The sequence below is a fragment of the Arachis ipaensis genome, chromosome B8 (genome assembly GCF_059453495.1).
Source record: "Arachis ipaensis isolate K30076 ecotype BB chromosome B8, ASM5945349v1, whole genome shotgun sequence".
Taxonomy (NCBI): domain Eukaryota; kingdom Viridiplantae; phylum Streptophyta; class Magnoliopsida; order Fabales; family Fabaceae; genus Arachis; species Arachis ipaensis.
The window spans coordinates 37,687,321-37,713,619 of NC_142443.1; the positions used below are offsets into that span (position 1 = coordinate 37,687,321).

The 26,299-nt window shown below is 35.8% G+C and overlaps 1 protein-coding gene across 2 annotated transcripts; it reads right to left on the reverse strand.

The window, feature by feature from the left end:
• Positions 1–3,194: 3,194 nt before the first annotated feature.
• On the reverse strand, positions 3,195–5,570 carry LOC107614255 (uncharacterized protein At4g14342). 2 transcript variants are annotated; one of them, XM_088497136.1, is made up of 5 exons: positions 5,449–5,570; positions 5,278–5,363; positions 5,076–5,199; positions 4,078–4,149; positions 3,195–3,967 (listed from the first exon to the last, which is right to left on the reverse strand). In XM_088497136.1, the coding sequence occupies exons 1-4, from the start codon at positions 5,452–5,454 to the stop codon at positions 4,102–4,104; spliced, it is 264 nt and encodes an 87-aa protein (XP_088353262.1). In that variant the 5' UTR covers positions 5,455–5,570; the 3' UTR covers positions 3,195–3,967; positions 4,078–4,101. The 2 variants fall into 2 exon arrangements, with proteins under 2 accessions (XP_088353262.1, XP_016171965.1); XM_016316479.3 differs by having other exon boundaries at positions 3,195–4,149.
• Between the last annotated feature and the right edge of the window lie 20,729 nt (positions 5,571–26,299).

The following is a 26,299-nucleotide window of genomic DNA, read 5'->3' on the forward strand; positions in this document are numbered from 1 at the left end:
AGATTTGGAGAAAAAGCCTAAGTTATTTCAGAAATCCTTTGTTAGAATTTCTGTTTTGTGTTATGATCCTGAGAGGATCCCCTTGCAAGTTAGGTTAGCATTTTGCTGTTGAAAGCTAGGGTGAGTCCTAATCTAGTTCAGGGTGGCTTAGAATCTGGACTTGTCCCATATAGGATTGGGTAGATCCTAGAAAAATTGGTGATTGTTATCTATTGAAAAATAGTGGAATTCCATCATTGTTGTGATGGAGACTGGATGTAGGCTACATTGCAGGGAGTAGCCGAACCAGGATACATCTATGTGTTACACTCTACTCTCTTCTCTATTTATGGTTCTACAACTTAGGAGATAAAAGTAAAGTGTCTCCTGTTTTCTCTACCTAGCAACTTCTCACAATAACTGTTCTTTGACGCTACTTTATTCTAGCTCTTCCTGTATCAGGAGACAAAACCTGAATTTTTCCTATATTCCTCATCAGAGAATAAAGTTTCAAGAAAAGTTAAAAGAATGTCAAGATTCAATCCCTCCCTTCTCTTAGCCATTGATTACCATCAACTATAAAATGAAAAATAGAAACATTTGACATAAAAGACGGATAAAACTTCATTGGCTCGTTCATCTTTTCAATTGTCCTAAAATTATAGCGGTTAAACTACTAATTCCGCCCTTCGAATGATCAAAATGCTTAAAAAATGACAAAAATGTCCTTTAAATATTTAAAAATGTTGCAAAAATACTCAACTGTGAGAAAAAAAATCTTTTCCGTTAAAGAAATTGGCTAAGGTGGTAAACGGAGATGCTAATATATCATTATTGTTTAATTTTCAAATTAAAAACTCTCATTTTCCTAATTAATTGATATAAAATGACTAAATTAATCTTTTTTTTCCATGAACCAATACCATAGCTGCCACATTCTCTTCCTCTTCTTCATCACTGCTTTTCTTTTTCTGCATCATTCCATTAACAACGCATTTTAGAAGCCTCAAAGAAAAGAAGATAAATTCACACTCTGATTCTCCATAAAATTAATTCTCAAAAATTATGTTATGAGAATTCGTTAAACATCTGAAAATCATCTCATTACAACATAACAAGGCGTACTTAGATAAGATAAGTTAAACAAAAGAAAGTATATTAGAAAATAAAAGCGTGTCAAAAGCCAAAAATTGTATCGATAATGATGAATTTCAGTCGTCGAGTTCGAATTCATTTACAAAAACTTTACTACTAATTTTTCTTGAATGATTTAGCTTTAGTAAAATATCCTAAATATATTTTGGAGCTGAGATACTCTCTGCTACCAATATCCCAGATGATGATTGTTTAAACTAACACGGTTTAAAACAGTAATTTCACGGTTTAGCCATTAAACCATTATCTTCTTTCTCTTTCCTAAATAATTCGGCCAATACACCAAGGAACTCTCCTTAATAAAAATCATGAATCCACTAGGAAGATTATCTAGAGAAAAATAAAGAACTGAAGTAACAAACTTAGTTAAAATCTAACCGAGTTTAAATTGAATCAAACCAAACCCACTCTCTTTTAAACCAAACCGATTTTCTCTCTCACTCCAATAAAAACCAGTCTAGTTCTTCCTCTCTCCATCATGACAGAAGCTCTCCCTCCCCCACCAAACTAACCAAGTGTTAGTTTAAACCAATGGCAAGCATTAATGTATATGAAAACTTGGCTAAGCATGCATGACAATAAGTGTGGCCCCTTAATGAGGAGCAACGTTCCTCCCCTCTCCTCCACTCCATCTTCATATTTATTACTTCAGCCCTTGCATGATTTAGACGCAAACACAAGAAAGAAGCTAGAAAGGGTGAGGAAAGATTCCGAGAGTGTGAGAGAGAGTTCATGGAGTTTCATATATTCAATACCTTCTCTACCATCCAATCTTCATATCAATCCCTTCCACCAAGCTTGAAGTGAGTGAGTGAGAAACTTAGAGAAAACAACAAGAGAGGAAGAGGAGATCGAAAAAGTGATAGAAGGAAGAAAGGGAGAGTGAGCCGAGAGTGAGTGAGCAAGGAGGAGGGTGAGTTCTTTCAACCTTCATGAAGCTTTCCTCAACAAAAATCTGATCTTACACTCGCCAATCTTCTTCATCCAAATTCTGAATTCGCATCACCATCTTCCTAGGAGTCCAATGAGCTTGGTCTTCTTCACCATCTTCCTTTGGAGCTTCTTGAAAAATAGCAACTAGGTGAGAAATAACAACACCACTTTTCTCTTTTTAGGCCATGAGAGGTTTTCATTTTTTCTAGCTAAAGACATCACTAACATCTCCTCTAAGTTCACAAAGCCAAACAATATCCAAGCTTGAAGAGGAGCCTTGGCCGAGAGAAAAAGAGAGAGAGCTAAGTGTAAGAACCGTAATTCCTATCAACCGTTTAGATAATATAAAATAATTTAATCGTTCGGAATAGGTTCAAGATATTATAAGTCTTAATTTAGAAATTTAACGGTGAGATTTGAATTCAGTAAATTTTTCTAAGTGGGAAAATGTAATTTTCAGCAGAAAATTGCGTAAAAACGCATATCGGTAATTTGGTCGACAGTACCGGCTTAAGTCTGTTTGGTACTGTGTGAGAATAATAAAAACAGTAGGAAATCTTAAGAAAACTTTTAAAATTAAAAATCATACACTAATTCTAAAGATTTTGGTCCAAAGTGGGCTAAACATATTAAAAACACTAACGGATTGGACCTTATTATGTCGTAATGAGGTGATTCTCGAATGTTTAACGAATTCTCATACATAATTTCTGAGAATTAATTCTATGTAGAATCGGAAGATTATATTGAGAGAGAGGAAGGGAGGGAGGAAGAGAGAGAGTTTCAAATTAGGAAAATTAGGATTTTCGATTTGGGGTATTGAAAACCTAATAGGATTCAATATGTATCGGATGCCATATTGACATTTCCGTTTGCCACACCAGCCTATTTCATTATTAGAGAAGGATTTTCTTTACAATTGAATATTTTTATAATGTTTTTAAATATTTAGAGGATATTTTTGTCATTAATAAAAGTAGAATTATTTTTGTCAACATTCTAATAATTCGAGGGTGCTATTGATAGTTTACTCAAGTATAGCACTTTTGTTAGTGATGAATGGAGATGAGAAAATATTAGAAATGTCACAAAGCAAACTACTAAACATTGATTTATCTAACCAGGCATTGGAAATCACTTTCAAATTCATTGAGTTCCTTAAGACCTCACTAAATAAGTCAACCTGAAAATATTCCTCTCATCGCTCATCGGTGGAAACATAACACTCAGAAATGCCACAAACTAAACCAATAAGCATAAAAATTCTACAACAAAGGCATTAACACTTCAAAATTAATGTGTTCCCTTTAGACCTTACTTCACATGCAGAGGTCACAGCAGTCATCAATAAAAAAGAGAAGAGAAATGCCACAGAGCAGGGTTACAAGTTTGGTATGCTGATTATCTGTAGTAGTCTCCAATCCCCATATGTAGTTATTTACACTAAACAGAACCCTTAATCTTAATTTTGTTCCTATTATATAAGGCTGTGTTTGGTAGCCCACACAAGATACAAATACAAATTTCCTGCTTTGTATGTGTCCTGCCCAGCTGCCAAACTCTGCCTAACTTCACCATAGTTTTTAAGGGTAGGAGAACCTTCAAAAATGGGATCTTTCACAATATTAATACTAAGCTATTATAACATGGACCATAAACACAAACAAAACTTGGTACTTAACAAAAACAAATGAGCAAAATATCCATCAATAAATATCTTATGAGGAACCAAGTTAGCTAGAGAAAAGTAAAATGGGGGCATGAAGCAGGAAAATCTACCTCGGCACATACACAAGCTCATAATTTATAGAGACTATCCTTTAAACCAACATAAAATATAAGCTAAACTGAACATCTCGAGCTAATATTCCAAGCTGCATTATAACCAAATCTTAAGCGTCTACAAGATAGAGAAAGATGATTCAGTAACCTCTAATCAACAACCATATGTTTTCAATCAGAATAGCACAGTACAATGAATTATCAAAGGATAAAACTGTTGTGATCTACTCTTTGTAATCCAGATGAAAATTCTCAATCTTCTTCTCTTTCTGGAGGGAGACCACAGGGTAGGAGCATTTTCTACACACAAAGTTGAATTCATCAATAAAACGAGTAAGAAATTCTACAATATGCTAGCACACCTAGAGAAGAATTCGCATATGGATCACTCATAGTATGTAGTAACAATAAGCATAAAATATGCCCAATCAAACATAAACTAAAATAATAAATATACAATTAAAATTTAAAGTGCCAACTTTTCCAAATTGCTTGGCACAACCTTTTGAAGGCATACAGTTTGTGATGCAATGAGGTGTATGATTCAACATCCTTACTTTATATATTTTCTCACAATCTAACCTTTTTAAGAAATAAAAACTGGATGTATTCCATCCCAAACCCATCTAGATTTCCTATCTCACTTTACAACTTAACCATTTCAACTTTTTCTAACATCAAGTTTACGATATAGTTCTACATATCAAGAAGATGACCAAAGAGAGAAAAAACTAGAAGCTTCAGAATAAACATCTATGAACAGCGATGATTTGAGAAACCAATGTCCAACCAATATGAAATAAAAACAAAATATAAGGCAAGCAACATTCACCTATAATTCTTAGAAGTTATAACCAGAGACCTATTGTTAAACTATGACCACGACCATGTGCAGCACAAATGAAAAAAAAAACTATAGTACGGGAGGTGTCACTTGTCGGGGGCAGGGCTAACACTCCCATGAAAAAGAATTAAGTAGGATGATAGCAGTAACAACAATTTCTCATGAGCCCTAGCCAAAACCTGGAGCATATCTCAAGAGTTAAGAACTTAATCATCAAACAGGACAACGGATTAAACAAGCCAAATTGCAGATATAGGAACACAGGCATAATACAATCTACAATCTATATATCAAAAGGAATGGCAATAATAATAATTGAATCTTGCAATTAATAAAGTGACTGAAATGAGAAAAGAAAAAGAAAAAGAGCTCAAAGCATAACCTGCATAAAGGTGTAGCGTTCTCTCCCAATGGATTCATTTTCAGCAATAGCAAAGTATGCAAGTAAAGGGTAGTGCCCGATATATGAAGCATAGCTATCACGCTGAATATTCACCGCCCACTCACTGCACATACGCATAATAAATATATAAAAATGCCAAAAAGAAAGTTCTTTTTCTCCAAAAGGAACAAAGAAATCTCACAATCTGTTCAAATCGGCATGACCAGTTCCAACATATTTAGCTTGGAGATGCTCAAGTTGGGAATTGATGTTAAACCTATCACTTGCCTACATAAAATCCCCAAAAATCTGAAAAAGGAACGATCGAACGTAAACTTCAGCCAAAGGAAGAGGTGAAATTGAAGGTTCATACCTGCATATTGCTTCTTCAGAAATACGGAGCTGCCTCCGTTTCCGTGTGAGAGAACAGAAATAGAGACAGAAGTTGAGCTGCTCTTGCACACAATGCTTTGAACTTGGAACCACTGGGAAATAAAAAATGGTGCTTTATTTGTTATTCATTTTCATAATCATAAGTTTTACAAAAAACTACTAAAAGCACCTGTGAAGTTTGAGAACACGGACAAAAGTATCCATAAATTAAGAAAATTAATGCTGTACTGATTAAAGATGGATTTCGTATGACAAAAATATTAAAATTTTAATTTTTTGTTAATTTTTTAATAAAATTTTTAAATTACTCCACCCTCAACTTAATAAAATTCCCAAACCCTCAACTTCAACTTATTTTTTCAACCTTTTATAACCTATCCTGCATCTTTAAAACCCTTATCATAGAGTCTAAAACTACTCCTGCCGAAATCAATGGTGGTAGTGGTGAAGGATCGAACCTCAATTGGTTTAGTTATAAGTTTATCAAACACTTTTTCTGCATGCAGCACCACCACCCCTCTCTCTTCTTAAGTGCGCGACAACGGTACTACGATAATGTTCTCCTCGGCCGGAATAGGCGTGCCACGGCGACGTTCTCCTTAGGTTGGGTCACAAGCATGCAACGAAAGTGTTGTAGTCACCTTAAGAGTGAGAGGGAGAATCTGAGAGGGGAGGATATTGTCGGTAACAAAGTAAATAGGTGGCGGATAGCAGTAAAAAAATAGGAGAAAAGTTATGTGACCATGAGGATTTTTGAGAGAAGAAAAAGTGAAGAGAAAAGAAGAAGTGAGAAGAGAGGAAGTGCCGTAGAATGGGGTTATGGTGAGGTAGTTTGAAAATTTTATTAAAAAATTAATAAAAAATTAACATTTAGATATTTTTGTGAGTTTGTCTATGAAACTCATCTTTTATGAGTATAACATTAATTTTCTTAGTTTATGAATATTTACCAACGTTAATAGACTTTGTAGTTTTGTGTATTATTATAAAAAGAAAAAAAAACTTTTTTATTAATTATATTCAGAAATATCATATTCCTCAATTAATATTAACAAATAATATAACTAAATCTTAAATTTTAGAAAAATATTTTTTTTACAAAATATTGATGTAACATTCTCTAATAATGAAACAAAAGCTCCTAGGACGTGGTCTTCATCACATCTCTCACACTTTTCAAAAACATTAATTTATTCTTTAAAATATTTTTTGGTATATTCACTAAATTTTACAACACCAATAATTTAAATGTTGAGATAATAAGATTAAGCTCAATGTGGGTGCCAATTAGTATCAAAATATGCATATTAAGGTCGAATGAGGGTATTATATCTTCATTTCAAAGTAATGTTATATTTAATTATACCATAATAATATTCAGAGCTCAAAAGTTTTATTTATTGGTGAATTTTATGATATATAAAAAAAAGTTTTTTACACCTATAGAATTATCGTGGCACACTTATAGAGAAGACATCTGGTGAACTGAACAATTTTAAATCTTTTAAAATTAATGTTGACATTTTTCCATCAACTGTCACTTACAATTTTGTAGAAAGATCAATAAAGTTTTCTTTTTTATCGTAGCAGATTAATAAATTTATTAATAAAATAGTATTTTATAATAATTTATTGTGTCTTGGGCTTATTACATTGGATCAATATATGTGTTTCATGTGATTGTGGGCTTGTAAATATAATAATGAAATTGAATGTTACCTGTATGCTATATTTAGATAGATTTTTGTTTCACATCCAAAAAAAAAGATAGATTTTTGTTTCTAATAAGATGAACTTATTCTTAAAAAATTATATAATTCATTCAATCTATTTTTGTTATTATAAAGTTTCAGTAATAGTAATTTATTTATATAGTTATTATAAGATAAAAAAACGAAAAAGAAAAATTTACAAGAGGTGTAAATATAATTTAATCTCACATTAAAATTTGTAATTTTAAGTCACTTATTTATAATTAAATATGTTTTTGTTCTCAATAACATATTTCTTGTCAACTCTTCTAAAAAAATTAATAATCACATATCTAAAGTCATAAAAATATTCGTAAGTTGTTGAACACTAATTTTGTTGGCTTTCATTTATTTTCGATTATGATCAATTGAATCATGTTCCAAATAATTGGTGCTTGAAATAGAGCAATATTAAAAAAAATAAAAATAATTCTAGAAATTCCTTATTTGTGATGATATAAAAAAAAAATATAAAAGATGCATTAATAAAAACGGTTCTCTTGAATTTCTCATATTGCAGCTTTTACCAATCTAATAATATTCATACACACTTTAGAAGAGTTGGCAAAAAATATGTTATTGAGAGCAAAAACATATTTAATTATAAATAAGTGACTTGAAATTACAAATTTTAATGTGAGATTAAATTATATTTACACCTCTTGTAAATTTTTCTTTTCTCCCTTTTTTTAATCTAATAATAACTATATAAATAAAGGAGAGTACTAAGTAAAGAATGACTATTTTGAACAACATGAAAAACTACCAATCAAATAAAAACACATTACACTTTTAAATTACCCACATAAATCTTAATATTAAAATAACAATCCGTACACCTAGTAAAATGAACATCCAATATATCTATTGGTCCCAAAAAGTTTTCACCAGAATCGAAATCGTCCCTCATCTAATTTTTGATTTAGAATCGTCCTTAACGTTTTTTTTGTATTAAAATCGTCCTTTTTAATAAATTTTTTTTATATTATTCCTAAACTAACCCCTATTTTAATAAAAAAGTTATAAAAAAAAACGTGTTTGGCACGGGGGGGAGAAAACTAACCCCTCATCTAATATATATATTTCTTGGGTTTAAAAATATCAAATGTCACTGGGGCAAGTGCCCCCCATTCATGAAGGTGGGTCCGTGCCTGCTCACCGCCAGCTGCGCCCAGCCTTCACCGCCGTGCCCAGCGCCTCACCGCCAGCTGTGCCCAGCCCTCACCGCCTCACCGCCCAGCCCTCATGACGTCGGAGATTTTTGCCAGTAAAGAATTTTATAAAAATAGTCGCGTTGTAGATATAGTCTCTAAACCAACAGAAATCCCTTCGTACAAACGTTTTGGTTGTCACAAGTAACAAACCCCTAAATAAATTGATAACCAAAGTATTCAAACCTCGGGTCGTCTTCTCAAGGAACTGCAGGGAAGTATGTTCTTATTATTGGTTATGAAGATTGTAAATTGGGGTTTTAAGAATGAGGAGCGAATAGTCTAATTAGCAAATAAAGTAAATGAAGAACAAGTAATTTAAATGGCAAGTAAAATAAATAAATGACTGTAAATAAACTTTTGGCAAGGTATGAGAAATTAGAGGTCCTATCCTAGTTATCCTTATCAATGATGATGAGAATTGAATCTTAATTCCACTTTGTTAACCTTTACTAAGATAAAGGAAGGTCAAGGGATTAATTGGTTTGATCTTCGAATCCTATTTATTTCCTAAGAAAAGATTGGGATTATTGAAGTTCAATTTAATTAACAAAGATAACAATTATCAATCATGTTTGAGTTTGATAACTCCTGAGTTACTGATTTCTTAACCAAGACCAAAAAGAGAAAAGTAAATCTACTGAAATAAAAATGTCTTCAGATGGGAGTAACAATAATGTAAATAGAAGAAAGCAATATTAAACTGAAATACCTCAAATAACATTAATTAAGAAAATCATAACATGAATGGGGCATAAGCCAAATAGGCAACATAACTAATATAAGCATTAAAGTATCTGAAAGTAAGAGATAAATATAAAGTAAAAGAACATTAAACCTGATAAAGAGATAATTCTGAAAGCGAATAAAATCCTAAATCTAATTCCTAATCCTAAAGAGAGAAGAGAGAGGAGAGAACCTCTCTCTAAACTAAATCTAAATCATGAAAACTAACTAAAGTGGAGACTCTCTTTGAATGGATGCATTCTCCCACTTCATAACCTCTGGTCTATGCCTTCTGGACTTAGATTTGGGCCAAAAAGGGCTTCAGAATTCGCTATGAGCATTTTCTGCAATTTCTGGTGCGTGGCCTCTATCACGCGTCTGCGTGGGTCACGCGGTCGCGTCATTCAGAGTTTTTCTTGTCACGCGGTCGTGTCAGTCATGCGACCGCGTCATATGTGTTTTGCTCGAGGCGCGCGGTCGCGTCAGTCATGCGGCCGCATCAATGCCTTTTCGCGCTGGCATGCGGCCGCGTCGCCCATGCGATCGCGTGGCTGCCAGTTTCTTCAAAAACTCTGTTTTGTGCTTTCCTTCCATTTTTGTATGTTTTCTTTCCATCCTTTAAGTCATTCCTGCCTTAGAAGATCTGAAACTACTCAACACACGAATCACGGCATCGAATGGAAATAAAGGTGATTAAAATAATTAATTTTAAAGCATAGAAAACATGTTTTTCACATACATCACATAATAAGGAAGGGAAAGTAAAACCATGCAATTAATATGAATAAGTGGGTGAAGGATTGAATAAATCACTCAAACTAAGCATAAAATATATCATAAAATATGTGTTTATCAACCTCCCCACACTTAAACAATAGCATGTTCTCATGCTAAGTCCAAGATAAAGAGTAATGTAAGGTTAAAGTGGTAGAATGTCATGCAATGCAATCTAATCTAAATGCAACTACCTAAATGAATGATGCATCATGCAATTCTAATTTTTATTCACTTGAATATAAAGCTTGCATGTAGTTGAATTAATTCACATTCTCAAGGAGTCATATATATATACATATAGCCAAACCTTAGATAGTTGATAAAGTGCCTTTACAATTGGAATGGGAGAGAAAAATATTTTATAAACTTGTAAGACAATTAATAATTTCAGCAGAGATATATGTTAATGAGCTATTGAACCCTCACTGAATTTTGTGTTTACTCTCTAGTCACTCAGTGGTTATTGGGTTAATCACTCTATTCTTCTTTTTATTCTTACTTTCTATAACTTTGTTCTTCATCTAACCAATCAACAATTATAGAATATAGACATACCAAAAATTATGAGGTCTTTAGTTAAGGTTGTAATGGGGCCAAGGTAAAGGTAAGGGTATATGTATAAGGCTAAGTGAGCTAATAAGTGAATCCTTAATTAGTCTAAGATCTCACCTAACATACATACTTTGTAAAGCAAAGCTTCTTTACCTATGTTCCCATATTTTCCCACTTTTGATGTTACATGCTCATGTTTCAATATTTATTATTATTTTTTTTATCCCATGTGCATTGCTTTATTTCACATTTGGGAAATTCTTTTTGTGTCCCCTTTATTTAACTACTGAAAAATAACATTTTTTTTAATGCACATGGTAATTCAATTATTTGATTTTACATGAGCATGCTTCTCAAAATTTTTATTTGAATAATTTTATTCTTTTCAACTTTTCTACCTTTTGTTTTTATCATCCATGTTCCCAATAGGTTTCCCACACTTAAACAATTACACACTTTCTATCTTAAGCTAACCAAGGATTCAACTTGGGATTTTTATTTTGTTTTTCTGCTTAAGGCTAGTAATGTGGCTGATAGAATAAAGGAGGATTTAAAGGCTCAAGGGGCTAACAAGGGTGATGTAAAGGGTAGGCTAATTTGGGATAAGTGAGCTAAAATTAAACAATGGCCTCAATCACTCTCTTGGTATGTATTTCTATTCTATAATCGGACATATAGATTAAAACAAAATAAAGAACACCAGAATAAATAAGAAGGGTGGAACACACGGGGATAAAATATTATGGTTTGAATGTAACCATACAATTAAGCTCAAAACTCACAGGCTGTGTGTTCTCTAGCTCAAAAATCATTTATCAGTTATGCATGTCATGCAGGTTTAGTTAAAAATTCCCATTATTCTCAATGTAAAACTTAAGGTGGCTTTAAAGTTCTAGTGTTTCTCCTTGATGAAATGTTGTTAACTAACTAACATGTAATGCTATATATACAAGGTGTGTGGATTGTTTCTATTATGTTCAAGTCCCTAGTTTACTTCCTTTTTATATTTTTCAATTTAAACTAAGCTATCTTATGCTAAAAAGGGTAAACTATACTAATTAATCCACAATTTCTATAACTAATAAGTTAGAATTGCTACTAAACTAAATGGCTAAAATATGAACTAAAGTGCAATATAGAATAAATACATAAAAATAGCAATATATATAAGTACTGAGAAAATAAAAATAAAAATATAGAAAAGTATCAAAATAAAATGAAAGAGTCTGTAGTGGTTCACCAAAAAAATACGCCAGAGATGGCGGCCTCCTCACACTTAAAATGAAGCATCGTCCCTGATGCTCACTCAAGCAGGGTGTGAAGGGGTGTCATCACTGGAAGGACGGGTAGCTGGAGTCTCTGTGGTGGTGGTCGGAAGATCTACCTGCTGCAGAGGAGGTGCTGACTGGATAGGGATCTCGGGGTCTACAGCCTGAATCTGAGGCGGAGCCTCCTGATGTGATGCGGCCTGCTCTATGCCTGCCTGCGCAGCCTCGCTCTTTGGATGGGTCTCTGCCTCGTGATCATCTGCTTCCTCCTCAGATGCCTCGGATGGTGTGTCAGGCTCGGAGGGGATGTCGCCAGATCGTATCATCAGCTTCAGGTGCTCATAGCGTCGCTTGCTGCGATGCTCCATCTGGTCAAGCCGTCGAAACAGGCGGTGCACTAGATGATAGACGGGCTCTGGGGCAGGTGGAGGTGGCGTGGTGGTGGTAGGGGTAGCTGTGGAAGAAGAGGGGTTGGCAGATGGTGTGGCTGTCTCAGCAGTAGCAGTGAGGAAAGGAGGTTTGTAGCCCAACGCCAGAAAGTTCCTGCTGTGAGGGATAATCTTCTTGCATTCTACAGCAGGTGGCTTTTCATTAGCATCCTCCCAAGGCACGTCAGCTCGACGGCCTAGCTGTGTAATCAGATAAGGAAAGGGAAGAGTGCCTCAGACGTGGACCCTGGCCATATAGTACCGGATAAAGCGTGGTAGGTACAGGTCCTTACCCTCCATCACACACCATAGGAAGGTGATCATAGCGGCTAGTATCTCAGTCTCGTGAGTACTCGGCATAATGAAGTTGCTAAGTATCTGATGCCATAGCCGAGCCTCATCATTCAAGTAAATCCGCTTGATTCCCTTTGGCATGGTAGTGTTCTGACCCATAATCCAAGGAACGGTCGGGTCAAGGGCTATCCTGGCCTTGACTGCATCCCAATCAAACTTCATGAAGCGCATGTCCTCTTCAGCTTTTTTATAACCATCCAGCTGATCAGTTTTAGGCAGAGGCTTCAGAACATCTTCAATGGCCTCTTCAGTGACCAGAATCTGCTTTCCTCTAAGGTTCACTGCATCTAGGGAGGTTTTGAAGTAATTGCAGTAGAATTCCCGTACCCAAGATGCATTGACCTCAGTCAGGTTTCTCTCCAGGAAGAACCAGCCTCTTTGTTTGATCTGATCAGAGGTGTATTGCTGGAGTTCTTCTGGGATCTTCAGAGTCCTCTCCAGGTATAGGTTTCTGGAGGCTGCAAACACCGGATACTTCAGCTCACAGTATCAGTTTGCAAACTTTACTGGATCAGTAGCAGGGAGCAGCTGGTCGGCCTTCTCCTGCGGGGTAAAATTTTTCTCCCGCCAGGAGTCATCGTGCATGATGTCCAGGATGGACATGGCGAATTCTCCTCTTTTACGTTTGCCAGTAGTAGCCTTTGCTTTCCCTTTTCTTTGGCTGGCAGACATCCTGAAAGACAAAAAACCAGGATATAATAAAAATAGGAAAATAAATAGGCAAATAGTCAAAAGAAACACAAAGTGGCAAAAGAGCAATAGGATAGGGAAAATGAGTTAAGTAAATGTGCATTAAGGATTGTATAGGAGTTAAAAGTCCGAAAAGGAGAATTCACAATCCAAAAATGTAATTGAATTCATGTTAAATAGAAAAATTATCATCATGCCATGGTTAGAATGTTAAAAGAAAGTGAAAGAAAAGCAGAAGAGAAGTTTTGAAAGGTTAGGTTGGTTAGAATTGAAAAAGAGTTTAGGAAGTTAACATTAGTGAGTTAGTAAAAAGTGGGTTAAAGTAAGTGGCATAATGAAAATATTCCAAGTAGCAAGTATTCACAGTTAGAAGCTATAAGTAACTCATATCCAAATAAGGAAAACAGGTTGATGATGATTCAAATAGATATAGAAATAGCAAAAATTGGAATCAAACATCAAAAATGCAAATTATGAACCAGAAAATAAAAAAGAATAAGAAAGCTTGCCCTGGCATTCATGAATTATTTTGGTTAAATCTAAGGAAAGCACAGTTGAAAATGCCAAAATCAAGACATGAATGGAAACATTTTACAGAGATTTGGGCAGTATTCCGGCTAAAATTGGATTGTCCCGGAAAATAAACAACAACAGAATAGTTCATATGAATCAAAAATACAGCCGCAATTACATATAAGGAATAGGAACATGAAAAATCAGAGTAAAGAGCAGCATGAAACAAGAAATTACAGCATATGAACAAAACTAACATCACAGCAACAGCAGAATTGCGAAAATAATGAAACAAGAAACACGAACAGCGCAATTAAACAGACCTAAATCCACTAACCACATCCTAGGCTACCTAACAACCTAAAATCTACTACAACATGCATATCTAACTAGCCTAATGACGAACATACACAGAAAAATATGAATTAACTACGAAGGATAGAAGGGTTCGCAGAACCTGGTAGGCGTAAGAAAGATAGTGGGGCAGAGAGGTGGCTGGGGATGACGGCGGTGGCGTCCGGCGTGGCAGAAGAGGGTGGCGCGGCAGCGGTGCCTGCTGTTCGGAGGGAGGGAGGGAAAGGTAGGGGTAATGGGGGTAGGGGGTAGTAGGGGAAGGGAGGGGGGCGTGTGGGTGGTACTGGGCAGTGGTGACGGGGCGGCGGCGATGGGTGGTGCTCGTGGAGGGGGGCAATGGCGGTGGAGGGAGGAGAAAGAAGAAGGAAGAAGAAGAAAGAAGGGGGAAGGAGGAAGGGGGTGGGTGGCGGCGGCGTCTGGGTGGTCGGCGGCGTGATGGTGGTTCGGTGGTGGTGGCTGGGTGGTGGTGGTGTGATTGGAGAAGAAGAGAGGGAAGAGAGGGGTTTAGGGGGGGCGCGACTGGTAAGGTTCGCGTAACTGGGGGGGTTATAAATTTGAATCCACGCGATCGCGTGGGGCACGCGGTCGCGTGGTTGGGCTGAAATGGTGGTTGACGCGATCGCGTGGAGGGCAAAAAGAGTGAATGACGCGATCGCCTGGGGCATGCGATCGCGTCGCTGGAAATTGTGCTAAACGCACGAATCCAGCGTCGTTTCAGCGCAACTCTCTGTCTCCTTTTGGGGGGTTGTGCAATCCATGCGACGCGATCGCGTGGGCATTTTGTGCAAAACGCACAATGGCCGCACGATTCCAGCCTAACTTTCTGGACGTTGGATCTTTACGCCGGTCTCCAGATCACGCGGCCGCGTGAATGACGCGGTCGCGTAGGAAGTGTTTTTCGCAACTTGACGCGATCGCATGAATGATGCGGTCGCGTCGCGCACCCTTTTTTTTTTAATGCAGTATGCAGAATGCAATGATTAATATGAATGCGATGCAAAACTCCAGGTTCAATATAATAAAATGAAATAAGACTTGAAAACAAATAAAACTAAATAATAAAAAAAATTGAAAAAGGAACGATCATACCATGGTGGGTTGTCTCCCACCTAGCACTTTTAGTTAAAGTCCTTAAGTTGGACATTGGATGAGCTTCCTGTTATGGTGGCTTGTGCTTAAATTCATCCAGAAATCTCCACCAATGCTTGGAATGCCAATAGCCTCCGGGGTCCCAAACTAGGCATGTGAAGCTTCTGAGCAGCTTCAAATAGATTCTCAGGCTCCCGGGGTGATGATTGTCAGAATAGATTCCAGGATCCCAAACTTGGCTTTTGAATCCACCTTCATCTTGATCTATACTTTTCCATTCGGGCGGTTTAGAAATTAGATTCTCACCAGAATAACCAAACATTTTTCGAGATCCATCCGATTGATCATGATGCCAATCCGTGCACTTCGAGTTGAAGCGTGGAACCTTATTAAACCTTGTGCACCAGCTCTGAGTACGAGCTATTTCTCACTTACTATTAAAGCCGCAGAGAGCTCTAAGCTGGCCATCTGTTTCAAGCAAACCATATTCAAGTGGAAAAATACAGTTAAAGGTTAAGGATTGTACCCATTTGAAACTTGTATTGGGTGGTAATGGCCTTGGGATAGGTGGTTCCAGTGGTTCTGTGAGTTCCACTCCCTTGTGCTCTTCTGTGAAATTCTTCACTTCTTTGCAAGATTCTTCAAATGTATCCATGTCCTGATCAAAGCTATCTATGTCTTCCTCATCACTTAAGTCATAGACTGGAGGTTGAGAGAAATCTACCTCCGCATCGCCTTCGTATTCACTTGGGGAAGATTCTTCGATCTCAGAGAATTCACTTGTGGATGCAAGTTCATTACTAGAAGAACTTGACTTGAGATTATTGTCATCAAGGAAACTTGCTTCTTGGATTATTCTGTCTAGTTCTTCATGAAATACCTGCCTTGGGGACTGCGCACAATCCTCCTTAGCATCAATTGTAACATCCTTGACAGAATGCTCCACAACTTTGGATTCCCATGGAGGTTCAGCGTCTCCTAAGTCTTCAACCAACTCTTCTTCTTCAATAATGACAGCTTCCTCTACTTGTTCCAGTACGAAACCATGCTCTGTCTTGTCTACTGGAGTTTCTAGTATTTCCTTCATGCTACGCTCTTCATTAGATTGTCCACATGGGGCTGTGGGATGTCCTTGAATGTTCGAACGTCTAGCAGATAATTGACTTACTGCTTGCTCCAGTTGATGAAGGGTTGTTTGAAGTCGATTTACTGTTTCCTTGAGGCGAACCTCTGATTCTCGGGGTGATAGATTTGGATATGGCACAGGGGGAAGTGGTGGTGTTTGGGAGTGATTGGATTGGAACTGGAGTAAATGAGGATCATACGGTAGTGAATGGTGAAAAGGAGCTTGTGAGTGTGGTGGTTCAAAGTTACGTTAAGAGGATGGCTTATAAGCAGAGGGTGGGGCTTGTTGGTGATTATAAGGTTGTCCACCATGTCTATTTGCTTGGTATGCATTGTAGAATGGTCTTTGTCCATGATATCTTGGAGGGTGTTGTTGCCTAAAGGGTTGATCAGATCCTCTTGGCTCCATCCATCTTTGATTGCTCTGACCTTGATGCATGTTCCTGTTATAACTTCCATTCCTTTCAATAACATTAGAACCAAACTCAAAGCGGAAGGGGTGAGAATTCATAGTAGCTAAAAAGAAATAAAGAGGGGAAAAATAAAGACAAATAAACAAGTAAAAGAAAAATATTTATAATAACCAATAATAAGGCACACGATTGCAGTTCCCCGGCAACGGCGCCATTTTGACGTCGGAGATTTTTGCCAGTAAAGAATTTTATAAAAACAGTCGCGTTGTAGATATAGTCTCTAAACCAACAGAAATCCCTTCGTACAAACGTTTTGGTTGTCACAAGTAACAAACCCCTAAATAAATTGATAACCGAAGTATTCAAACCTCGGGTCGTCTTCTCAAAGAACTGCAGGGAAGTATGTTCTTATTATTGGTTATGAAGATTGTAAATTGGGGTTTTAAGAATGATGAGCGAATAGTCTAATTAGCAAATAAAGTAAATGAAGAACAAGTAATTTAAATGGCAAGTAAAATAAATAAATGACTGTAAATAAACTTTTGGCAAGGTATGAGAAATTAGAGGTCCTATCCTAGTTATCCTTATCAATGATGATGAGAATTGAATCTTAATTCCACTTTGTTAACCTTTACTAAGATAAAGGAAGGTCAAGGGATTAATTGGTTTGATCTTCGAATCCTATTTATTTCCTAAGAAAAGATTGGGATTATTGAAGTTCAATTTAATTAACAAAGATAACAATTATCAATCATGTTTGAGTTTGATAACTCCTGAGTTACTGATTTCTTAACCAAGACCAAAAGGAGAAAAGTAAATCTACTGAAATAAAAATGTCTTCAGATGGGAGTAACAATAATGTAAATAGAAGAAAGCAATATTAAACTGAAATACCTCAAATAACATTAATTAAGAAAATCATAACATGAATGTAGCATAAGCCAAATAGGCAACATAACTAATATAAGCATTAAAGTATCTGAAAGTAAGAGATAAATATAAAATAAAAGAACATTGAACCTGATAAAGAGATAATCCTGAAAGCGAATAAAATCCTAAATCTAATTCCTAATGCTAAAGAGAGAAGAGAGATGAGAGAACCTCTCTCTAAACTAAATCTAAATCATGAAAACTAACTAAAGTGGAGGCTCTCTTTGAATGGATGCATTCCCCCACTTCATAACCTCTGGTCTATGCCTTCTGGACTTGGATTTGGGCCAAAAAGGGTTTCAGAATTCGCTATGAGCATTTTCTGCAATTTCTGGTGCGTGGCCTCTGTCACGCGTCCGCGTGGGTCACGCGGTCGCGTCAGTCATGCGACCGCGTCATATGTGTTTTGCTCGAGGCGCGCGGTCGTGTCAGTCATGCGGCCGCGTCAATGCCTTTTCGCGCTGGCATGTGGCCGCGTCGCCCATGCGATCGCGTGGCTGCCAGTTTCTTCAAAAACTCTGTTTTGTGCTTTCCTTCCATTTTTGTATGTTTCCTTTCCATCCTTTAAGTCATTCCTGCCTTAGAAGATCTGAAACTACTCAACACACGAATCACGGCATCGAATGGAAATAAAGGTGATTAAAATAATTAATTTTAAAGCATAGGAAACATGTTTTTCACATACATCACATAATAAGGAAGGGAAAGTAAAACCATGCAATTAGTATGAATAAGTGGGTGAAGGATTGAATAAATCACTCAAACTAAGCATAAAATATATCATAAAATATGGGTTTATCACCTCACCACTGCACCCAGCCCTCACCACCAGCTGCGCCCAGCCCTCACCGCCGCACCCAGCGCCTCACCGCCGCACCCAGCGCCTCACCGCCAGCTGCACCCAGCCCTCACCGCCTCACCGCCCAGCCCTCACCGCTGCACCCAGCCCTCACCGTCGCGCCAACGACCCACGCCAGAGGAGAGAGATTGGACAGAGAGAGACGCGAAGAGGGAGAAGGACTCACGCTACTGCTTCTTGCCGCCTCGCCGCTGCTCCTCGCCGCCTCACCACTGCTCCTCGCCGCTTCTGCTTCTTGCTTCGATCTCTGTTTCTGCTTCTTCTGGGTTTGCTTGAGTTTGAGTTTTGGGTTTGTTTTTCTAAGTTTGAATTCTGGATTTTGAGTTATGGGTTCTGATGATGATGATGATTTTCTAATGTTGATGATTCTGGGGTTGTTTTTCTAAATTTGAGTTCTAAATCTGAGTTCTGAGTTCTGATGAGGATGACAATGATGATGTTGATTTTCTGAGTTTTGGTTGGTGTGATGCAGATGGTGATGGAGTAGCAGTGGGTGGGGGTGGTGGTGGTGGGTTTTGGTTCTGAGTTCTTATGATTCCATTATCCATGGTGGTGGTGGTGTTGATGTTGGTGTTGGTGGTAGTGGTGGTGGTGGTATTGGTGGTGGTGGTGGTGGTGGTGGTGGAGGAGGTAATTGTGCTGACAGTGGAGAGGGTATTTTTGTCCGAAAAAAATTAAAAGGACGATTTTAATACGAAAAAAAACGTTAAGGATGATTCTAAATCGAAAATTAGAAGAGAGACGATTTCGATTCTGGCAAAAAACTTTTGAGACCAAAACCATACTTAACCCAATAAATTACTATTACTGAAACTTTATAATAACAAAAATATTGAATGAATTATATAATTTTTTAAGAATAAGTTCGTCTTATTAGAAAAAAAATCTATCCAAATGTAGCATACAGGTAACATCCAACTTCATTATTATATTTACAAGCCCACAATCACGTGAAACACATCTATTGTAATAAGCCCAAGACACAATAAATTATTATAAAATACTATTTTTTTAATAAGTTTATTAATCTGCCACGATAAAAAACAAAGCTTTATTAATCTCTCTGCAAAACTGTAAGTGACAATTGATAAAAAATGTCAAGATCAATTTTAAAAAATTTAAAATTGTTCAATTCACCAGATGTCTTTCCTATAAATGTGCCACGACAATTCTATAAGTGTAAAAATTTTCCTTTCTACACCATAGAATTCACCTTATTTATTTATATTTTGTAACATTGAAGAAGCCATATGTTGTGCATGGCATGGAAAATTGTTAGACAGTAGAACTGCTACTTTGGTTTAAAGATTAGAGACATGTGCAACTATATATATGCTCTACCTTGTTTACAGAGTTAAAATTCATATCAAGATGTGGTAACATGAAAATTTAATTCAACATTAAAAGGGAAAAAAAGAAAGAAAGAAAATAAACATTTTCCTTTGGGTTTAGATATTTATATCAAGTTGCTAGTGTTACAGGTGAACAATCATCAACATACAAGCCAAGATGTCTCTATAGTCTCCTTGTTATCTTGAAAGAGCCATAATCGCTGTTCTTCTTGTACTCAAACAGTGAAAGAACAGGTTTGAATGGTCAAATGCTATGAGTTTCACAAATCCAAAGTCATGGCAGCCATAACAAGAACAACAACTAGGCAGCCATAATAACAAACCAGTGTTACGAGAATATAAATCTTTTGAAACTACATCGACTTTGTCTTGACATTATAGATTATGGCAAAAAAAAAAAAATATAAAATCAAACTATTTTTACAAAAAAGTTGTAGAGAAAAAGAGTCCTCGTCGCTAAGAATACCAAGATTTTCATAGATAAAAAAAATTCAAATAATTATTATTTTCACATGAAAGAGTTTAATTTTTTATTAATAATTAATTTTAACATTCATTATCCAAAATATGAAAGAATTTAATGTGTATACTTTTACATTTGATTAGGTATTAAGTCTGTTGCACAAATAAAAATAATTAATTTTCATACTTGTTATTTAAAAATATTTCTCTCTCTATATATAAAAATATAATTAAATATTAGTATAAAAAATTATATTAATAGTTATAAAATTAACTCAAATTTTGTTTAAATTGAATCTCAATTCTAATTATTCATCACAACATTAGTATTCTCTTTAAATTACATGTAATAAAAATTTGAAAAAAGAGAGGTAAAAATATATATTAAAAATATAAGCTATGAAAATTTAAAATTAAATAAAAAAACTAAAAAAGTATGCATATAATAATAATATATTTTTTTATGTGAATAATATTATGGAATTATTTTTTAATATATTTTATAATTTTATGAATTTATTTGAATTGTATTATTTTATTAACTTTATTTTTTGTAGAACAGAAAGATAAAGAAAAATAGAAAATAAGAGAGAAAAGAGAGAGAAAAATAAAGAAGGAGGAGAGCGAGAGAATTTATTAATTTTCGAGAAAAAATTTTATTTTAATTATAATAAAAAATATCTCGTGACACATTTTGTTTTATCAAATTAGCAATATAAAATATAAATTATAAGTTATATATAGAGTGAAAAATGTAGAGAGAAATAAAAAAGAAAAGAAAAGTAGATAAGACGATGGAAGAAGGGAGTTTATTAATTTTAAAAAAATATTTTATCTCAATTTTAATGAGAAAGTATATGTGTCATGTGACACATTTTAATTATTAAATTAGTAATATAATAAGGAAAGTTCTATGGTGCTGACCCTGGTTGTCAGCATGGTATGCTTCCAAGGTGTATCATAGTGAGAAGGTGACACGTGAAAGGTGGCTGCTGATACGTGGTAACGTGGGTCACGGTTAGGTGTCGAACGTTTGAGTGAACTGAGTTTCTGTTTTTCATTTTAGTGAGGATGTTTATTTAATTACTAATGACGTTGTTAAAGAAATTGGATTGATGAGTTGGATTAGTTGCTGGGCCGACTATTTAGTATAGAGAAATAAAAAATACAAAAAACGTCCTAAAAACCACTTTTCTTCTGGAGGCTTTATTTTACATACAACCCTTTTAGTTTTGTACCTCTAATGGTCCACTTTGAATTTCTACTTCTAAGCTTGATGCACCACTATTTCGTGGTACATTTTGTGCTTAATTGAGTGGATTTTATCCACTATTCTCACACTTATTCATAGAAATCGCATGTTTTACATTTTCCTTCTTCATTTTGTGCTATGATTGAAAACATACTTCTTTGGCCTTAATTTTGCTATGTTTAATCCTCTCTTATCACCATTCGATGCCTTAATATATGTGTTAAGTGTTTTCCAGGTTTATAGGGTAGGAATGGCTTAGAGGATGGAAAGAAAGCATACAAAAGTGGAAGGAATACAAGAAATTGAAGGAATTGCTGAGTTGTCCAGCCTGATCTCTTCGTACTAAATCGACTATAACTTGAGCTACAGAGGTCCAAATGAGGCAGTTCTAATTGCGTTGGAAAGCTAACATCCGAGGCTTCGAAATGATATACAATATGCCATTGTTTCTATGCTGTTAGGTGACGCACACGCATGGATCACACGTATGCGTGACCTGGCAAAAGTTCAATCCACGCGTACGCGTGGACGACGCATACGCGTGACAGAGCGACGTGCTGGACGTATCAGAAATCGCTGGGAGCAAATTTTGGTTGTTTTTGACCTAGTTTTCGGTCCAGAAAACACATATTAGAGGCTACAGAGTGGGAGAATCCAAATACATTCATACACTTCTCATTATTGACAATTTAGGTTTTAGATGTAGTTTCTAGGGAGAGAGGCTCTCTCTTCTCTCTAGGTTTTAGGATTTCTCTTAGTTTTAGGTTTATTTCTTCTCAATTTCAAGTTCAATGTTCCTTTAATGTAATTTCTCTTCTACTTTTATTTGTTCTAGCTTCCTAGTTTACTTATTCCCCTTGTTGATTACTTTATGTTGCTATTTGGTTTATGAATTCTCATGCTTAATTTGATTTTCTATTTAATGCAATTAGAGGTATTTTAGATTTATGATTGCTTTCTTCTATTTATGTTATTGATGCTTTCAATTTAATTTAGATTTTTTTCCTTTTGGCTTTGGTTGAGTAATTGGAGACACTTAAGTTGTCAAACTCTTGTTGATTGATAATTGGAATTTGCTGGTTGATTTGGATCCCTCTAAAGCTAGTCTTTCTTTAGGAGTTGACTAGGACTTGAGGAATCAAATTGATTCATACACTTGACTTTCCTTCATAGTTAGAGGTTAACTAAGTGGTAGCAACTGACAATCCTCATCATAATTGATAAGGATAACTAGGATAGGACTTCTAATTTTCATACCTTGCCAAGAGCTTTATTAGTTATTAATTTAATTCTCGCAATTTACTTTTCCTATTTCTTATTTAAAAATCCCAAAAAATATAATTTTCCATAACCAATAATAACTACACCTCCCTGCAATTCCTTGAGAGACGACCCGAGATTTAAATACTTTGGTTTATTTTTATTGGGTTTACTTTAGTGACAAACAAATTTTTGTATGAAAGAATTTTTTGTTGGTTTAGAAACTATACTTGCAACGAGAATTTATTGTCAATTCTTTACTAGCAAAAGTCCGTTCGTCAAAACTGCATGAAAATTTTTCCACCACCATGTATGATCATATATGCTTAACCATTTTTTCTTCAATTTATTTATTAACTATGTTTACGAAATTTAAATATTTTCAACTTTATTCTCAAAATATTTACTTCATTGTACCTCTATCACTTCAATTTGAATTTTAAATCCTAATGTCCCTAAAATTTTTTCCACCACCATCTGCTAATACTTGTGCCTAACCAATCTTTTTTTAATTAATTTGTTAACAAAATTCAGAGAGATTTAACATATTTCAACCCTAATCTCAAATATTTTTAAATTCATTGAAACTCCAATGGTACATTTTAATTTTAAATATTCAAGTTTAATCTCTAAAAAAAAAATTCCACCGCAATCTGCCTTTATATGACTTCTTATGACGTAGAAAATTGGCACATGAATTGAATATATAATACTTCATTAACATCAAACAAAATCTAATTACAACATAAAATTTAACAAAATACACATAGCATCTACTTCTAATCAGCACATTAACCACCTAAACCGTTATTATAACCCACAAACTCATTAGCAGTACTAAAAACACACTATTTATATGAAAAAAAATAAGCTAACAGTAAATCTACTCTTATCATGAAGGATAATTTTTTTAATTCTTTTTTTCTCTCATCTATTGGATCATTACTACTCCAACTTTGGTCCAAAAATACACATTGGGTAGTGATTGTTAAAAATAAATGCTCAGTATTTTTTATTTTTCATTATTTTTAAAAGATATTTTCTTGCATTCTCGACCTCTATTTAAATCATATGCATTTTGTATTACAAAACAATAAATGTCATCTATTTAAATCATATCCATTTTACATTACAAAATAATAAATGTCATCGAGCCCATAAGGAAAAAACGCCCAAAACCTACGTATCCTTAACCATTTAATTAGTCAATTCATCAGTAACAAAAGTCGCACATAAAACGGGACACGTTACAGATTACACTAAATTCACGTACGTTCCCCTTCCATACCACATGCCCCCTCCCCTTTCACGTGTCGTGCTTTAAACATGACACATTTAGATAACATAGCATGCTGCCAAATTCGGTCAGCACCATAGAATTTTCTATATAATAATATATTATATTTCAATTTTAATTTCAGTTGCAATTAGAGAATGTCATGTTGTACATTTGATTGGCAAATTTGTAATTAGTTATATTTCTCCTTTCTGCCATACATTTGAGGGGCCTTCTACTTCCGCGATCCTTCCTGGTTTTTTATTTGAATTTTCTGTGTCACTCTCTGAGACTCTCTTCCGCTCTCAAAAATTGAACGTTATTTCCTTTGAACCCTAAACCACTCTCAATGTTCTCATAACATAATCTATATCTAATGCAAGACGGGATAAAGTTAGACAGTCCCATGTTAAAAAAGATCCACGGGTTTGGAACTGGAAAGCGTATCTCCGATTAGAAAGTGAATCATTCACAATTTTTTGTGGATAATTTATCCGACAATGTTTCGAAGAATGAATTGTTTCATATGTTCAAGTGGACAGGAAGGATAAATGACATCTATTTGGCACGTAAAGAGAAGTATGGCCAGATCCATCTGTTTGCTTTCATCAGGTATACTACAATAGAAGGGGCATTAAAAGCCATCAAGGAGATGAATGAAATGCGATTAAGGAGCAAAGAGATCTTTGTGGGAGAGGCTAAGCATAGGAGGAGGATTGATGTCCAGAAAAAAACCACTACACATGATGAAGATGTCAGGGAGTCTCGTGATGAAAAATAGAAAAAAAAATAAAGGAAAGGATATTGAGGTGAACGAGAAAGATAGTTGTTTTAGAACACCATGGAAGTGAAGAACTAGAAGCTCAGAGGGAACCGTTGGAGTTAGAATGGGATGCGGTGGTAATGATGCCATAGGGACTACGAGAAGTAGAGCATGATAAGGATAAAAAGGTAATTACCGTTGAGGATTTGAATGAGTGGAACGAGAGTTTTTTTTGAAAAGGCGAACGAATAATCCTTTGGTGTATCCGGCAATTATGGTGAGTGCGAAATCAACGGAATCTCAAACAATCAGTAACGAAGCAATCTCTGAAAGAACGGAGACTTGGGAATATGGGGATAAACGGAAAGAAGGGGTTGATTTGGTGAAAAAAAGTTCAGTTGGGGCTGGGTTGAAGCATATAAGGCCCAATATGTTAGTGGGGTGTTTTAGCGAAGTGGTTGTGTGGTGCGACGAAGAGTACGTCATTGTGCATTTTAAAAGGGCCTCCTTGCTGGCTGCTGCGGACAACGGTGAAGAGAGGGGTGTGGCTCATCATGGAGTTCACGAAGGGGTTGATGCTGCAGTGAACAGCACTGACGAGGCAGATCTGGGAGCAGCACAGAAGTTAGCTGCTGGTGGCAGAGGTGATAATGTCCGTGCTGAGCTTGATGGCGTGGAGGGTAGGGAGGAGTGTGAAGCCCCTGATGCACCCGACGAGCAGAATCAAGCCGAAAAGGAGAATGGCGGAGGTGCAGAGAATTGTTCAAACAGCACATCGGAGGAAAACATTCCACCAAGTGTAGTTAATGAGACCCACGCTAGTTTGGACGGGAGTGGTAAGCAACATGTTGGCATATGTCTGATGAGGGGTGATGTAGTGCAGGATTCAGATTTAGAGGATGACAATACAATGGTGCAGGAAACTGGGTTGGATGATGAAGGGGCTGTAAGGAATATGGAAGATTCGGGGGACTCAGAGTAGGATCCAGACTGTGAAACTAATCAAGATGAGCACAGAGAAAGTTGGGATAAAGATATGGCTGAAAATAGGGCTGCTTCGGATCTGGCTGTCGAATCAGGAGCTATTTTATATGACGAGGATGAGGACATTATGGCTATTCTCCAAGCTCAAAATGAAGTATTGACACAAAAAGAAAGGCAAGCAAAATAGAAAGAGAAAGCAAGAAGGAGCCGCCCCAAAAACCAAAATAAGGTGTATAATAAAGTTTTTAAATGATTTTAGTTCGTAGAATATGAAGGGTTTAGGGGGTGTTGAAAAGTGGAAAATGGTAAAAAATTTAAGCATAAAATAATGTGAATATGTTAGGATTGATAAAGACAAAGAAGGAGGTGATTACTAAGTTTGATGTAGTGCAATTTTGGAGTAATGATGTGATGGGTTTAGAATTTGTGGAATCGGAAGGTG